The sequence below is a fragment of the Sus scrofa genome, chromosome 8 (assembly GCF_000003025.6).
Source record: "Sus scrofa isolate TJ Tabasco breed Duroc chromosome 8, Sscrofa11.1, whole genome shotgun sequence".
Lineage (NCBI taxonomy): Eukaryota > Metazoa > Chordata > Mammalia > Artiodactyla > Suidae > Sus > Sus scrofa.
In genome coordinates, this window is record NC_010450.4 from 114,282,250 (window position 1) to 114,299,724 (window position 17,475).

Consider the following 17,475-nt stretch of genomic DNA (forward strand, 5'->3'; position numbering starts at 1 on the left):
AAGGTTTATATTTGATGCTGAGGATGCAAAGATGGATAATTAGACTGAGTCCAAAATAATCTTGAGTTATTTGCAGTTTGGATTCTGTACCTGGAAGTGTATTTGTATTAGTTGAGTTTTCTGTGTGTTACTTGTTTACCTAGTGCTTCTTAATGCCTTTGAATAGACATTGATAAATTCCTTAGGTTAATGAATATCTCCGTGCATGTATGTACACGCATGTATTTATTTTAGGTTTGTCATGGTACTAGAGTTTCTGACTCTACGTTTTGTAAAAAATTGTTTTATTTTTTGGCAAAACCTGAGGCATGTGGAATTTCCTGGGCCAGGGATCAAACCCATGCCCCAATAGTGACCCAAGGTTCCTATAGCGATGAGACTGGGTCTGGATCCTTAACCCATTGTGCCACAAGAAAACTCCCTGACTATACAGTTTTTAAATATCATTTAATCATTGTCAGAGTGATGCTTAAAACGTTTCCTATCAGTGCTGATTCAGAGCTGGGATGGTACACGCTCAAGGACAGGTGAGATTGCATACATTCAGCAGACTTGAGGCTCTTAGAGGCCTTAATGTGGCAGTTTCTAAATGTACGCCTTTGTCACCTACAACCTAAATTATATTCATGATTACTGCTCAGGTTGTTATTGTCTACTTAGATAGAAATATTTTTCTTACAGTGAACATTTATTACGGTTGCTTACTGTAAATTAACTGGGAAGAGAATTCCTGGGCTTTTAAAATGTTAAACTAAGTCTTCTAACACAGTGATCTCAAGCTTTGCCGTTCATATGCTTTACCTAGGGGAACTCAAAACATCCAGTGCCAGGGCTATACCTCAGACTGGTGAAATCAGAATTTCTTTTGGCGGGGGAGTTGGGGGGGAACCCAGTGATTCCAGTGTGTAGCTACATTTGGGAATCAGAGCTTAAGAACTAGTGTTTTTGGCTGTACCTGCGATGTGTGGCAGTTCCCGGGCCAGGGATTGAACCCATTTTACAGCTGTAACTACAGCCACAGCAGTGACAATGCCAGATCCTTAGCTGGCTGAGCCACAAAGGAACTCCAAGAACTTGTGTTTTAACCAGATTTGTTTTTTTCCTCATGTACTTCACTGCGACTCATCATTAATACTGTTGGGAATACTGGAGATGCAAAATTTTCTTCTTGGGTTCAGGACTTCGTGTGATACTTAGAAGTATGAAATAGAAAAGAAAAGGGGATAAGTGGGCTGTAGACTTGGAGTGCTTATTTGAAAACTTTTTTGATGCCATTGCCTTTTAGGAGTAATGATTTTGGATTCATGTTTACCATTCTAAGCCAAGAATGACTTGGCATTCCAAGGCAGGCAGGTCTTGAAGGACTCAGGTATGGAGTAATGTGTAAGACAGAGGTAGCATGTCTTCAGCTCAGCCAGCCCAGTCTGTGGTAACACCAAGTGTTCTCTCTCTTCTTGGCAGTTACAAGGTAGCACATATACGACAGGGAAAATCTAAGCCGTGGTTACTATCTAAATTGATGACATTTGGTTGTGAAACGGAGATGGTGATAGACATGGCATTCCTTACTTAGGTTTTGCTTAAGCCAATAGTAGTTAATCTGTCTTTCCTGAACACTTCATCTAATGGCAGAAGAAGCCTGCAGGGCTTTACTTTGGCTGTGGATTATCCTGGTGGAGATGAGGGACAGATTGATTGGCCTCAGTGTTTGCACTGAGAGGAGAAAAACCTTGTGGAGTTGGGTTGCAGGCCCAGGCTTTAGGCACCATGGCCTATGCTCCTGTGGAGAAGTCGGGGTGCTCTGGATCACTTGGTATTCTTTCCTGTTTCTTCACAGGTGGTTGAGGCATTTACTTAACAGAAAAAAGGAAGGGCAATAGAAGGATCCTCTGTCCTCATTATTTGAAGATTCCAGATTTGCAAACGTGCCTACTCATCAATGTTTATCTGTAATCCCCACATCCGTGTACCCACCAGGCTTTGGCTGCCACTTGTGAATACGCCCAGAGCAGCAGTGTTTTAGTCACCCAGGGAATACAGTCCCAGCTGAAGGGAACCAGGCCTTTGTGTTTCAGCTCATATTCTGCAAAGAGGAGTCCTTTTACGGCCTGTATAGTGCCATGTTCTTTGTCTTCTGGTTTGGCTTTTTGTTTCATATTTTGCTGTTTAAAATGGGCCCCAGGCACATGCTGGCTGGTGTTCCTAAATGCAGAAGACTGACTTGCCTCATGGAGAAAATACACACGTTAGATAAGCTTTGTTCAGACTGCAGACATGAGTTCTAGTGCTGTTGGCCTTAAGTTTGGTGTTAATGGATCAACAGTATATATTAAATAAGGTATCTTTAAACAGAAACACTCATAAAACAAAGTTGTATGTTAGTTGGTTGACCAAAATTTGGTGACAAGAGGCTCACAGGAACCCAACCCTGTGTTTCCCCTCAGGTGCAGTGAGTGGTTCAGTAGTCACTCATTTTGTGTTTGTGGCAACTTTATTGAGCATTAACTACTGCAACTAATGAGGAGTGACTGTGTTCAAAAAAGAAACAAAAGAATAGTTAGAAATCTTCTTCCAAGAAAGAAGTTTCAGTATTATAACCCTGCAGTATAGAAGGGGCAGCATAAATATGAACATCAGCGTAACAGAGACTTGCACTGAAAAAACAAACCTATTTTAATTTTCACCCCTCTGTTATCTGTTACCTTTTACAGGTTTCACTGGGATTGATTCTGAATATGAAAAGCCAGAGGCCCCTGAATTGGTGCTGAAAACAGACTCCTGTGATGTAAATGACTGCGTCCAGCAGGTCGTGGAACTTCTGCAGGAACGGGTAAGGGGAAGTCAAAGAGGGGATCACCAGAGAGATAACGATACCATCTCATAATATTTCCCCTCCACAACAACGTGGTGGTAATATGGTGTAATACCTGTCTTTTAAATTCTTTTCTTTCCTTCCAGTTTTATTGAGACATAATTGACATGCAGCATCGTATAAGCTTAAGGTGCACAGCATAATGATTGGACTTACATACATCATGAAATAATAATCACAAGTTTAGTGACCATCTGCCATCTTACACAGATACAAAATTAAAGAAACAGAAAAAAAATTTTGTATGTGATAAGAACGCTTAAGATTTATTCCCTTAGCAACTTTCATATGTAACATGGAGCAGTGTTAATTATAGTTATCATGTTGCACGTTGCATTTCTACTATTTATTTTCCTTGTAACTGGAAGTTGGTACCTTTTGACAGTCCCTCCCGACCCACCCCACCCCAGCTTTGGTAACTACAAATCTGATCTCTTTTTCTGTGAGTTTGTATGTTTGTTTGTCTTTGAAGTATAATTCACCTACAGCACTAGGTTAGTTTCCACTACACAATGTAGTGATATTTTTCTATACATTTCAATATTTTTCAATACATTTTCAACATTTTCTGTACATCACCATAAGAAGTGTGGTTACAGTATGTCACCATAAAGGTATTATTTAGTTATTAACTATATTCCCCACACTGTATGTTTCATACCCATGACTCATTTATTTTGCAGCGAAGTTTGTTCCTCTTAATTATCCTCACCTATTTCTTGCCTTCCCCCAGCCCCCTCTCTTCTGGTAAGCATCTTTTTGTTCTCTGTATCAGTTTCTTTTTTGTTACCTTTGTTTAGTTGTTCTGTTTTTTAGGTTCCATCTATAAATGAAATAATAAAGTATTTGTCTACTCTGTCTGACAAATTTCACTTAGCAGAATACCCTCTGGGTCCATCCGTCTTGTTGCAGGTGGCAAGATTTCATTCCGTCTTATGGCTGAGTATTATTTCATTGTATACGTGTACCCCATCTTTATCCATTCATCTATTGATGGGTCATTGGGTTGCATCCATATCTGGCTGTTGTAAATAATGCTGGAATGAACATAGAGGTGCACAGATCTTTTCTAATTACTGTTTTTATTTTCTTTGGATGATTATTCAGGACAGGTATTGCTGGATCATATGGTAGTTCTATTTTTAATTTTTTGAGGAATCTCCATACTGTTTTCTATAGCGGCTGTACCAATTCATATTCCCACCAACAGTACATGAGGGTTCCCTTTTCTACACATCCTGACAACACTTGTTCTTTGTGGTCTTTTTTCTTTTTCCATTTTTTAAAGTTTTATTGAAGTATAATTGATTTACATTGTTGTGATAATTTCTCCTGTACATCAGATTGATTCTACATCTATTCTTTTTCAGATTCTTTTCCTGTATAGATTATCACAGAATATTGGGTAGAGTTCCCTGTGCTATACAGCAGGTCCCTGTTGGCCAGTCATTCTATATACCACAGTGTGCATATCCCAAACCCCCAGTCCCAAACCCTCAATCCCAATCCCAGTCCCTAACCCCAATCCCTAACCACCAGTCCATCCCTTCTGCCCACCTATTCCCTTTGGTAACTGTAAGTTTGTTTTCAAAGTCTGTGAGTCTGTTTCTGTTCTGCAAATAAGTTCGTTTGTGTCCTTTCTTAAGATTCCACATATAAGTGGTATCATATGATATTTGTCTTTCATTGTCTGACTGCCTTACTACAATAATCTCTAGGTCCATCCATATTGCTGCAAATGGCATTATTTTCTATGGCTGAGTTATATTCTACTATATATATATATATATATATATATATATCACATCTTCTTTATCCATTCCTCTGTCAATGGACATTGAGAGTTTATTTTTGTGTATAGTTTAGAAAGTGTTCTAATTTCATTCTTTTACATGTAGCTGTCCAGTTTTCCCAGCACCACTTATTGAAGGGACTGTCTTTTCTCCACCGTATGTTCTTGCCTCCTTTGTCATAGGTTAGCTGACCATATATTGAGGATTTTTGTTTCTATATTCATCAGCCATGTTGGCCTGTAGTTTTTTTTTTTTTTTTTTTTTGGTGGAATTTTTGTTAGGTTTTGTTATCAGGGTGATCGTGGCCTCATAGAATGAGTTTGGGAAAGTTCTGTCCCTGTCCCAGTCTGTTGTTGCTGCAAATGGTATTATTTCTCAAAGACAGAAACAGAGCTGCTTAAGGTCTGTAGTGCCAGTACCCTAGACTGTGACTGACTATAGTAGTGGGGTTTTAACAGATGTCTGATTAATGATGAAAAATGAAGTAACAGATAAAGGAGAGATGAGTGAGAATCCAAAAGTAGAGTCACAGGACTGGCAGAAGAGGTCAGAAGTTATTTAACTGGGAACCTATTAATCAATGGAAAATTGGAGAACAGTAGAAAGATGAAAGAGTAGGAAGAGACAAAACCTCCTGGGATTAGGTCTCATTGACCTGCAGAGACTACGTCAGCATATATGAAGAAAAACCTCAGAGCAGGGCAGTATCAATTCATTTAATTTATTTTATTCTCTTAGAGTTTCATCTCAGTTTTTAGAAGTTATTTTTCTTTCCTTCCCTGTTCCTTTCTCTGTACTTCCACTTTTCCTGAAGAGGGTCACATAATTCACTTCACTGAGAAAGATCTGGCCTTCACGTGGATGTCAGTAGTTCCTCTCTCCCCAGGTCTTGGGTCCCTGCCTTTGCTGTTGAGTGTTGTGCAAGAACTCCTGATAAAGTGGTACACAGTTGGTGATGCATTGTTGTTCCTCATTCAGTCCTAATGTGGCTTATGATGTCTAAACTCCCTCTTGATTTTTAGAATACATTACCATAGAATTCTTAAAACTCTTTCATCTAGTATCTCTTCCTGGATATTTTAGATGTACAGCTTCTAAATGAAATATATTATGAATGTTTAGCCTTTGATTTTTGCCCTGTTATTAAAATGTCTACAAGCTGATTAATCTGGGACTAGCTTTCCTATTTTATTTCCCTTATGAAAACATTTTAGCTGAATAAATATAAATTAAATGAATTGATTCTGCCCTGATCTGAGATTTCCTCCCCCCTATTTCTCATTTTTATCCATTCTTTCATCATGATGAAATCATTAATCAGACATCTGTTAAAACCCCACTACTGTAGTCAGTCACAATCTAGGGTACTGGGCTACAGAGCTTAAGCAGCTCTGTTTCTTTCTTTGAGGAAATTACATTGTAGGTGATAGAAACAAATTAAAGGATGTAACGCCTAGAAAGTGTCTCAGAAGTCACAGTTTCAGTGTATACCTAGCATACTGAGAGGCACAGGGGACTGAGTTTGGAAAGGCTTTATACCAGATCTTTCTCACCTGTTTGTTCATTTTAAAAATATTTTTGTTGGGCACACAACTCTGGGTTGGTCAGATTTTTTTCTTTCAGTACTTTAAGGATGTTCCATGGTCCTCTTGTTTACATTGTTTCTGATGAGAAATCTTTTCTTTGTCTCCCTCTTTGTAATGTTTTTTTTTTTTTCCTGCCTAAATTCAACATTTTATTTTGTTTTTTAATTTTAATTTTTTAATTTCTATAGGGCACTTTAAAAATTTTTACTTATTTTTGTTTGTTTGTTTGTTAGGATATGGTTGATTTACAGTGTTGTGCCAATTTCTGCTGTAGAGCAAAGTGACCCAGCCATATATATATATATATGCTTATATTATTTTCCATCATGCTCTGTCCCAAGAGATTGCATATAGTTTCCTGTACTGTATAGTAGGACCTCATTGCTTATCCATTCTAAATGTAGCAGATTGCATGTACCAACCCAAACAAACTCCCTGTCCATCCCACTCCCTTCCCCACCCCCACCCCCCTTGGCAATCACAAGTCTGTTCTCTATGCCTATTAAGCTCTTTCTGTTTCGTAGATAGGTTCATTTGTGCCATATTTTAGATGCCACGTATAAGTGATATCATATGGTGTTTGTCTTTCTGACTCACTTAGTATGAGAATCTCTGGTTGCATCCAAGTTGCTGCCAATGGCATTATTTAATTCTTTTTTTTAATGGCCAGTTAGTCAACATTTTCTTTTAATCTTTGGTTTTTAGGTTTTTTTGGTCTGTTTTTGTCTTTTTAGGGCTGCACATGCGGCATATGGAGGTTCCCAGCCTAGGGGTCTAATCAGAGCTGTAGGTGCTGGCCTACATGACAGCCATGCCAGATCCCAGCTGTGTTTGTGACCTACATAAGCTCACAGCAATGCCGGATCCTTGACCCACTGAGCAAGGCCAGGGATCGAACCTGCAACCTCATGGTTCCTAGTCGGATTTGTTTCCTCTGCGCCATGATGGGAACTCCAGTTTTTAGCAGTTTTAATGTGAATTGTCTAGCTCTTTCAGTATATTTAGGTCTGTTTCTTTCAGTTTATTTATTTATTTATTTATTTTTAAGTTTTTTTTTTTTAATTGTTGTTCCCCAAATACAGTTTTTTTTCTACTGTACAGAATGGCGACCCAGTTACACATACATGTATACATTCTTTTTTCTCCCATTATCATGCTCCATCATAAGTGACTAGACATAGTTTTCAGTGCTACACAGCAGGAACTCATTGCTAATCTATTCCAAAGGCAGTAGTTTGCATCTATTAACCCCAAGCTCCCCAGCCACCCCACTCCCTCGCCCTCCCCCTTTGCAACCACAAGTCTGTTCTCCAAGTCCATGATTTTCTTTACTGTGGGAAGGTTCCTTTGTGCCATATATTAGATTCCAAATGTAAGTGATAGCATATGATATTTGTCTTTCTCTTTCTGACTTACTTCACTCGGGATGAGAGTCTCTAGTTCCATCTATGTTGCTGCAAATGGCATTATTTTGTTCTATTTTGTGGCTGAGTAGTATTCCATTGTGTATATATTACCACATCTTCCTAATCCGATCATCTGTCGATGGACATTTGGGTTGTTTCCATATCTTGACTTTTGTGAATAGAGCTGCCATGAACATACGGGTACATGTGTTTTTTCTAATGAAAGTTTTGTCTGGATAGATGTCCAAGAGTTGGGTTGCTGGGTCATATGGTAGTTCTACGTATAGTTTTCTAAGGTACCTCCATACTGATCTCCATAGTGGTTTTACCAGCTTGCATTGCCACCAACAGTGCAGGAGGGTTCCCTTTTCTCCACACTCCCTCCAGAATTTGCTATATGTGGACTTATTAATGATGGTCATTCTGAATGGTGTGAGGTGGTATCTCATGGTACTTTTGATTTGCATTTCTCTAATAATCAGGGATGTTGCGCATTGTTTCAAGTGCTCGTTGGCCATCTGTATATCTTCCTTGAAGAAATGTCTATTCGGTCTTTTGCCCATTTTTCAATTGGGTTGTTGGCTTTTTTGCTGTTGAGTTGTATAAGTTGCTTCTGTAGTTTAGAGATTAATCCCTTGTTAGTTGCATCATTTGAAACTATTTTCTCCCATTCTGTAAGTTGTCTTTTTGTTTTCTTTGTGGTTTCCTTTGCAGTGCAAAAGCTTGTCACTTTGATTAGGTCCTATTCATTTATTTTTGCTTTTATTTCTGTTGTTTTGGGAGACTGATCTTAGAGAACATTTGTAAGGTTGATGTCAGAGAATGTTTTGCCTATGTTTTCTTCCAGGAGTTTGATGGTGTCTTGTCGTATATTTAAGTGTTTAAGTCATTTTGAGTTTATTTTCGTGCATGGTGTGAGGGTGTATTCTAGTTTCACTGATTTTGCATGCAGCTGTCCAGGTTTCCCAGCAATACTTGTTTCTTTCAGTTTAGTGTTCTTTTACTTTCTTGGGTTGATAGTTTGTTCTTTTCTTGGTTTTTTTAGAACTCTTGACCATTATCTCTTCAAATACTTCTTTTGTCCTATTACCTCTCCTCCTCCTCAGACTCTAGTTACACTTATGCTAGGCAATATAATACTGTTCCACAGTCTAAAGATACTTGTTTTTTCACTCTTTTTGTTTTAATTTTCAGCTTTAATAACTTCTCTTTACTTATTTTTGTTTTTTGATTCTTTAGCTGTATCCAGTGTATTGATTTGTCCATAGAAATAATTTTAATACTCTGATAATTAAAAATTCTATCATTTGTCAGATTTTAGAATTTTAATATAGTGTACACCTCTAGTGTTGAAATCCTCTGTCTTTTCATGCACACTGCACTTTTGCACTAGATCTTTTAACACAGTTACTGTAGTCATTTTAGTGTCCTGCTTGAGGGAGTTCCCATCATGGCTTAGTGGTAACAAGCCCAACTAGAATCCATGAGGCACAGGTTTGATCCCTGGCCTCGCTCAGCAGGTTAAGGATCTGGTGTTGCCATGAGCTGTGATATAGGTCACAGACATGGCTGGAATTTGGCATTGCTGTGGCTGTGATGTAGGCTGTTGGCTACAGCTCCGATTTGACCCCTAGCCTGGGAACATCCATATGCCGTGGGTGCACTAAAAAGGAAAAAAAAAAAGTCCTGCTTGATGGTTCCAACCTCTGGGTCATTTCTAGATGTTGCTAAATTTCTTAACAGTGGGTGGTTTTCTTGCTTTTTTGGTCTAATTTTTTTTTTTTTTATTGAATGCTGGATATTATATCTGGAAGAACAGTAGAGATTGAGGTCATTAGTATTTATGTTTTGGGCATTTATGTGCTTTTCCTGTCACACTGTGAGTGAAATGAGTTGAGTTAATTTAGTCAGTAGGTCAGCTGGGTTTGAGTTTCCTTATTCTGCAGTTACTTTAAGGACCACCAGCTTCAAATACCTCTAGCGATGGGCTGTTCTACCCTGTGCTTAGTGTAGGATCTGGCCTGCTGGAGTTTTCCCCAGTGTTTCTACTCAGCCCTCAGCTTTTGGCATTCGCTATGTGCCTGTATCACAGAAGGGGGTCTTGCTCCAGGCTCTTGCTCCTCTTAGCAGTAAACTGTGGTTGCTTATTATTTTGTGCCAGGCTTATGATGGGGGAGCAGTGCTGGTTCCTCAGTTCTCTTGGTCCAGCTTCAGACTTTAGCAGGATCTATGTGCCTGGGTCTTGGAGTGGGTCTTTCTTAATGTCTCTTCCCCTCCCTGCATGGTTGCCAGCCTGTCTTTGAACTTGAGAGGTTTTGGAGGGTGAGTTTTCTGCTCCTCACATGCAATAGCAGATCCCTGGTTTGTATCAGTTCAGGATCCCTGGCCAAAAGTGTTTCCTCTACTTCTTCTCTGCAGACTACATTTGCTTCTACCCCTCCCCAGAAACAGCGGACCCCGGAGGGGTTCCTACCCTCTCCTATCAGCTTTAGGTTTTTGTGTTGGATGAAACTACACAGGGATAGTTTGTTGGATGCAGAGAGTGGGCAGAGCTTTGTGTCCATGCACCACTGACTGAGAGAGCTTTCTCTCTGGTCTCCAGACCTACTCCTGATCTTCCTTTTGCATATGAGTTTTAGACCTTCTTGTAAGTGAGCAAAGAGCGCTTCGTGTCTGTGTTCCAATCATACTACCTGTGACAGTAGTTCACACTTAGGTCTCTAAGAGTTTTCAAAACTTTAAAGCTGTTTTCTTTTCTTTTTCTTTTCTTTTCTTTTTTTTTTTGTCTTTTTTTCTTTTTAGGGCCATACCTACAACATATGGAAGTTCCCAGGCTAGGGGTCTAATCAGAGCTGTTGCCACCGGCCTATGCTGCTGCCATAGCAGTGCAGGATCTGAGCTGCATCTTCGACCTACACCACAGCTCATGGTGGCACTGGATCCTCGACCCACTGAGCAGGGCCAGGGATCAAACCTGCATCCTCATGGATATTAGTGGGGTTCGTTACCACTGAGCCACAACAGGAACTCCTAAAGCTGTTTTTTTCTTCCAGTTTTTTTTAAAGCCACCTTTTCCCCCATGCTCTATTAAGTGAAATAGTTCATGTGTCTTGACTTTTTGTGGTGGGACTTGTCACTCTTTGGAAGCAGTTCATGTTACTGCTTTAGGACCTCAGCTCCTGTGATGGGCTCAGGGAAGGTAGATTTTATAGATTAGCTGGTTTTTCCTCTTGTTATGTATTGTGTAACCTCTGTGTTTCATTTTCAGTGAATTATTTATCCTTACCCTACTTTTACTCTAGGGTTATTTATAGTTTTGTTACAATTTGTGTGAAATCAATAAATATTCTATGCCATTTTTATCAAAACTGTATTTTTGGTATGATTGTAGTTGTGTTTGTATCTTTTTTTTTTTTTTTTTTTGGCTGCACCTATAGCATGTGGAAGTTCCTGGGCTAGGGATCAAACCCCAGCTGCTGCAGTGACAATACTGAGTCTTTAACTTGCTGTGCCACAGGGAAACCTCCCATGTCTAGAATCTAAATTTTTTTTTTTTAACTTGAGATTTGTCACATCAGTGTTATCAAGTTATTCATAGTTTTATTTTCTATTAGTTTGGATTATCTATTTTTATATCTAGTTAATGATTTTACAAAACTTCAGAACAATACAAATGGATATTATCATATAATTTTAGGGGACTCATGAATCTCTGAAACTAATTTATGGGCTATAATTCCAGATAGTTCAGACATTTATAAGGGGTTATTAAACTTAGTGATGGGTAGTCTCCTTCCCTTCTTTCTTTCCTTCAGCTCCTAACCACTTATTTGGGGCCATACTCAGAATAGCAATTTAATTTTTTTTTTTTGTAGTGGACAGGTGATTTTATAGTTTAAAAAATTATTTTGTAAGAATTTTGCATCTCTTCTGTAAGTCTAAAAATAGTACAGACTATGCTTGTATATTTTTCACTCAACTTCCTCTTAGGTTACTAACTTATATGACCATAGACCATTTCTCAAAGCTAAGAGATTAACCTTGGTAGTAAAGCACAAACTTAACTTGAATTTTTCCACTAATGTCCTTTTCTCTTGTCAGATTCAATCTGGGATCCCACACTATTTAGACTTAAATTGTTTTTAAGCATGATTCTGTAAAATAAAAATACTGACTCATTTGGTGTCTGTTATGCACATGACTTTGCTTTTTTTTTTTTTTTTCCCCTGTAATGCTAAAAAATTGAGGATGACTGCCGCTATGCAGTTTTATACCACTTGATATTCCCTTACTTGGTTACCCCACCTCTGGTTCTGTATTTCTTTTATTCTATCCTATATTGTTAGCAGAATCATCTAAGGTGTAGTCTAATTTTTTTTTTTTGTTGTTAACTCTATGACATTCATAACATTAATATATTTTCCCATTGTTTATATAATTAAGGTAATTTGTGTTCAAAGTTCTCCATAGTTTGGTTCTAAGCTGCGTTTTTTCTTATTGCTGTTTGTATGTCTTTCTCCACAGAGTTTACTTTTTTTGGTTGATGTTGTTGCTTGCCTTTTGTCTTTGTGGCCTTAATTAATGCTTTGCTCCTAATTCATTCCTAATGAATGATTATATTTATTGTTCTTCCCTTATACAGATATTACTCTGTATTATGCTTGCTAGACAATCTGATAATTGGACAGTTTCATCCAAGGTTTTGAAAAAGAGGATAGATGAGAAACTAACATTTGGTGGATACTTATTATAAAGGACATATATGTGGGGCTTTGTGTCTTTAAAAATGTTTGCTTCGTTTGTTAGAATCTAGAGGAAAGCAGGCTCCTACTTTAGCTTCTATCTACCTCTCACTTGAATTACTGTGTAGTTTCCCACTTGGTCTTTGCACCGAATGCTTTATACATGTTGCCTAATTTTATTCACACAGTAAACCTATGAAATAGTTCAGAGATGTTAACTAACTTGCTCATGAACTTAGTGGATTCTCTACCTAGAATTCCAGGTATATGAATTCGTAGAATTCATTTTCACATGCCTCTGACTTTTACTTTCAGGAATGCTTGCATTGTACTTCAGGTACAACATAATTAAGTTTACAGCCAGAAATGTATTCTGGTTATATTAGTTTAAGACAGAGAAATTTTCTTTTGAAAAATTGTTCGTTTTTATCCTAAAGCATGATGGTGACAAAAGAAGAAATGCAAAAGCCTCCTTAATGCAGTTGCTTTTTTGGATACCACCCTCTTAAGGGGAAAAGATTTCAATTGTATGCTTTCCTAAGTCAATGACTTCACTTCCCATTGAAGTCTGAGTTGTACTGGTTGATCCTGTGAATTAATTAATAACTACTCAGTGCTGTATGTACTAACACTATTGTAAAATACTGTGGACGTGTCAGTGGATTAGACAATACAAATTCCCGCCTCACGCCTTAATTTTCTGTCCTTACTACCATTACTTCTAGTTATTAACCAGAATGACTATATAAATCCTTTTTTTCTTTTATAACATGATATAGGAGTTAAAAATACAATTGAAGGAAATGCATACACGTACACAGCTGCTTCTGTTCTGACATTTATTTTCCTTTGATTGATTTTCTCAAAGTTGACTCTTAAATAAGCCTCAGAACAGATGGGTAAACAAGTGAATGCCTGATGCTCAAAGTTCACAGTTAGTTGGTGATACAGGGAGTTTATTTGCCTGTTGTGCCCAGATTGAAGGTGACTTAATATAATGTGCATTTTTCCTGACAAAACTTCTCTCTGGTGATCTAGTGCAATTCAACCTCCTTGTCATCCCAAAGGCATTTGTTAGGTTTTCCAAAGGTGGGTCATGTGAGCTCGCGTAGTCCAGCTAATAGCACAAGGACGGGCTGGGGCCGGAGAGGATAAGAATGTTGAGTGCCATGGTGTTTTAAACAAGGAATAGTAACCAGATCTCCGTAGCTTTATAGTGTGCTTTAAGAGGTTCTGCATTGACCAGCATTACATGGAAGAATATAATTGTGTGTATTGGAAAGGGGTGGCATGGGGGGAGGTGGAGGCTGGCAGCAAGAACTCCCATGAGCTGAGCTCTTAGCATGTGCAAGGCCTTTGGTAGTCGCTTCCGTAGCATTACTGCTTTTAATTTGTGTTAAAATTATGAGAGGGAGTTATCTTGTGGTGCAGTGGGTTAGGGATCTGGTGTTGTCACTGTAGTGGCTTGGGTTGCTGCCGTGATGTGGGTTTGATCCCTGGCCTGGGACCTTCCACATGCCACAGGTGTGGGCAAATACCCCCCCACCCCCAAACTAAGAAGTAGTTATAATTTTCCTCATTTTACTGATGAGGAAACAGATTCAGGGAGATGAAGCTGTTTGTCCCAGGATAGTTCATTCAGAGGTCGACTCATTGGGACACTGATGGATCCTGCAGCCCACACACACTCTTTCTACTACAATGGCTTTCCCAACACTGTCTAGATTCTATTTCTAGTTTATGTCTGAAAAATGAATCTTTTCTCCACACTCTTTCACAGTCAGTGACCATTTGTTTTCCTAAGTGTAGTTGGGATTAAGAAATAGAGAGGCATAGGCCTTAGAAAGAATTAATATTTTTAGAATATTTCTAAAGTAGTTCAGATCAAAGATGACACTGTCTCAAATGGAAAGAATGTTTACTCTGTAAAGAAATAAACTACCCATGCCTGTCTCTAGTTAGTGTAATGTGTTCTTTGTGGTGTGAAATAAGAAAAGTGTTTGCAGGTTATTTATTTTGCCTTGGAAAACTGAGGAACATTTTGCCAGATGAGTTATGATTTAATTAGGTCCTAAAAACCTCAATCTAATTGGTAAATGAGTAACTTGGGTTATTAATGCCGAATACTTCTTTTTAAAATAATAGAGGTAAATAAATTTTATGTCTTGTTCAGGCTCTACTTTTGAGGTTTTATTCCTCACGTCAACCAATTCTTTGATTCTCTGACACCAACTGGCTGTCCAGCAATTCAGTTCAGTTCTGACAGTAACTATCCAGAGGTGGCTCCAACCCTGTGGATTAAGGGCTATGCTTTTAACCTGGAGTGCTGTGTGGCATAAGGAGGTAGGCTTCTTGCTCACAAGATTGCCTCTCCTTCAGATGCCAGCTGCAATAGGTGACCAGGCTACCTACATTTTTTTTTTTTTTTTTTTTTTTTTTATACTATCACCAGTTTGTCATAAAGGATACAAACCTGGAGCAGCCATGGGGAAGAGACTTAGGAGGTGAGGAGAGGCAGAGAGCATCCTCTCTCCAGACACTCCATCTTCAATGTGTGTTCAAAACCTCAGAAAAGCTCTGAACGGGTCCTTTTTTTTTGATGGTTTTATCATAGAGGCATAGACAGGCATGGTTGATTAAGTCTTTGACCATTGGTGATTGAACTCAATTTCCAGGCCCTTCCCCAGTGCAGAGGTCTGGGTGTGAGGGGTTGGGTGGGGGGCTGAAAGTTTGAATCCTCTAACTGGATTGGTCTTTCTGGACAAGCTCCTAAGGTCAGAGTGTCTCATTATCATACCAAAGACACTCTTATCATTCGGGAGATTCCGAGGGTTTGAGAGTTCTGTGCCAGGAACTAGAGACAAAAACCAGATGGGAGTTACTGTTGTGGCTGGAGTTCTTGTTGTGGCTTAGTGGTTAAGAACCTGACTAGTAGTATCCATGAGGATGTAGGTTCAATCCCTGCCTGGCCTTGCTCAGTGAGTTAAGGACTTGGCATTGCCATGAGCTGTGGTGTAGGTCGCAGATGGGGCTCAGATCTGGTGTTGCTGGCTGGCAGCTGTAGCTCTGCTTCAACCCCTAGCCTGGGAATATCTATATCTATATGCAGCCCTGAAAAGAAAAACAAACAGCTAAATATTTTCCATTGTATTACAGCTTTTTAAGAGGGCAAAGAGTAGTGTGGTTTGGGAATCTAGGGGATGAGGGTATTTGGGAAGTGCTGCTTCCCTAGTGATAAATGGAATTTTTTTGTAATGCTTGGCATTACTTTGGAGAGACTCTTTTGAAGTGTATTCTACGAAGTATTTTTTCTTTAACGTTCTTCACCATTGATGAAAAATTAATTGGTTCATCTAAGAAGGAAATGGAAATTTTTATTGAGGCCCCTTCTAGAATTATAACCCAGGAAAAAACAGCCTCTCAGAAAGCTCTGAGGACTTCCACCCATTAAAGCTCAAAGCAGTACATAGTTTTTTTTTTTTTTTTTTTTTTTTTTTTGAGACAGAGGGCTGTACTTTAAATGACATAGATAATTTGCACAATCCAGATCTGTGAGTACAAAGTGGTGGGTCATCATGACCCCTTACTAGATCAAGAAGGAATGTTATCTTTTAAAAGAGTTGTCTCATTGGTGCCAGGAGAATGTTGCTTTTTAAGGTTGAACAGGAATTTCTGCTGATGGGGGAAGGTTTGACCAATACGTAATGGAGCTACACAGTGCACCAGGGGAGGGGGTGTCAAAGGTCAAATTTTCATGTTTGAATTTTCCTTGATTTGCTTTAGAATACAAATACTTATTTTGTCTTTACTAAGATATGAAATTGGTTTTTGCTCTCCAAAATGTATATATATTTTTTGGGTGCACTACAATTGGGTATTTTATGTATTTTGGTTCTGTCATCTCTGGATTGTCTTCTTTCTTTTTTGATCTGGCCTATGTATTATAATTGGGATAGGCAATATGGTCATTTATATAAATAATTTCTAAATATTTTGTCGCTTAGTTTTAAAGTGATGCCAGAATGTTGTTTGGTGTTCATGCTTCGGGTGCATGTAGTTTAGATAATAGAAATTTAATAGTTACATAAAAATATGATTGAACTTGAGTGCTCAATAAGTAAAGCACATTTATTGTCTTAATGTGCTTCAGTGGGCACATTTTTATTCAAGAAAATAAAGAACACCGGAAAATAATGAGGATTTTTTTTTTAGATTGACTTTTTAAAAAAAAAAAAATGTGTAGTTGACTTACAATGTTGTTCCAATTTCTGCTATACAGCAAAGTGACCCAGTCATGCATATATGTACATTCTTTTTCTCATATTCCATCATGTTCTATCCGAAGAGATCGGATAGAGGGCTTTTTAAGTTTTTTCCTAACCCTTGAATGGTCACTAGATGGCCTGCTGGTATTGCATTTTAACTTGGCGTGTTATGCCATAAGGAAGTAGGTTTCTTGCTCATGGTTTTAATCTAAAGTGATATTTTAAATACTGTTTTAAAATCTACTAGGAACTCTAGATTTACTAGTGCTATAAATTACTTAAAGGTCTGTCTTTTTATGAAATGGCGGTTTAGTGCTCTAAGTGGATTTTATATTGCATGTAAAAGCCGACTTTGCAGCTTAGTTTTAAGGTGATGCCAGAATGTTGTGTGGTGTTCATGCTTTGGGTGCATGTAGTTTAGATAATAGAAATTTAATAGCTATATAAAAATATGATTGAACTTGAGTGTTCAAATCTGTTGCGATTTGGCTCAAGAAAAAAGTGCAGAAAAATTTTAAATATGAGGGAAAATTTTTAAATGTGACCTTACTATGTTTATTAACATGTTCACAATTCTTTAGGAAGATTAAAGAGAGAGGCAAAACTACTATTTTCAGGTACTAAATGTTGTGTATTTTGCCTGCCAATTTCCAGGAAAAAACAGACAGTTGTCTCTTTGAGCAAAGATATGGATATAACATATGTTAGATCTTAGATGTTTAGTCAGTCAAGCAAAAAAAAAAAAAATTGCCCATCCATGAGCGATTTTAGCATTAAATTCATATTTAAATATTTCTAGACCTATTTCATT

The 17,475-nt window shown here is 38.2% G+C and overlaps 1 protein-coding gene across 3 annotated transcripts in view; it reads left to right on the forward strand.

The window, feature by feature from the left end:
* Positions 1–17,475, forward strand: part of PAPSS1 (3'-phosphoadenosine 5'-phosphosulfate synthase 1) — a 117,251-nt gene that overhangs the window by 30,191 nt on the left and 69,585 nt on the right. For all 3 annotated transcript variants that reach the window (XM_021101693.1, XM_021101694.1, XM_021101695.1), the window contains one exon: positions 2,712–2,830. In XM_021101693.1, coding sequence (XP_020957352.1) covers positions 2,712–2,830 — 119 coding nt within the window. The remainder of the gene's footprint in view (positions 1–2,711; positions 2,831–17,475) is intronic.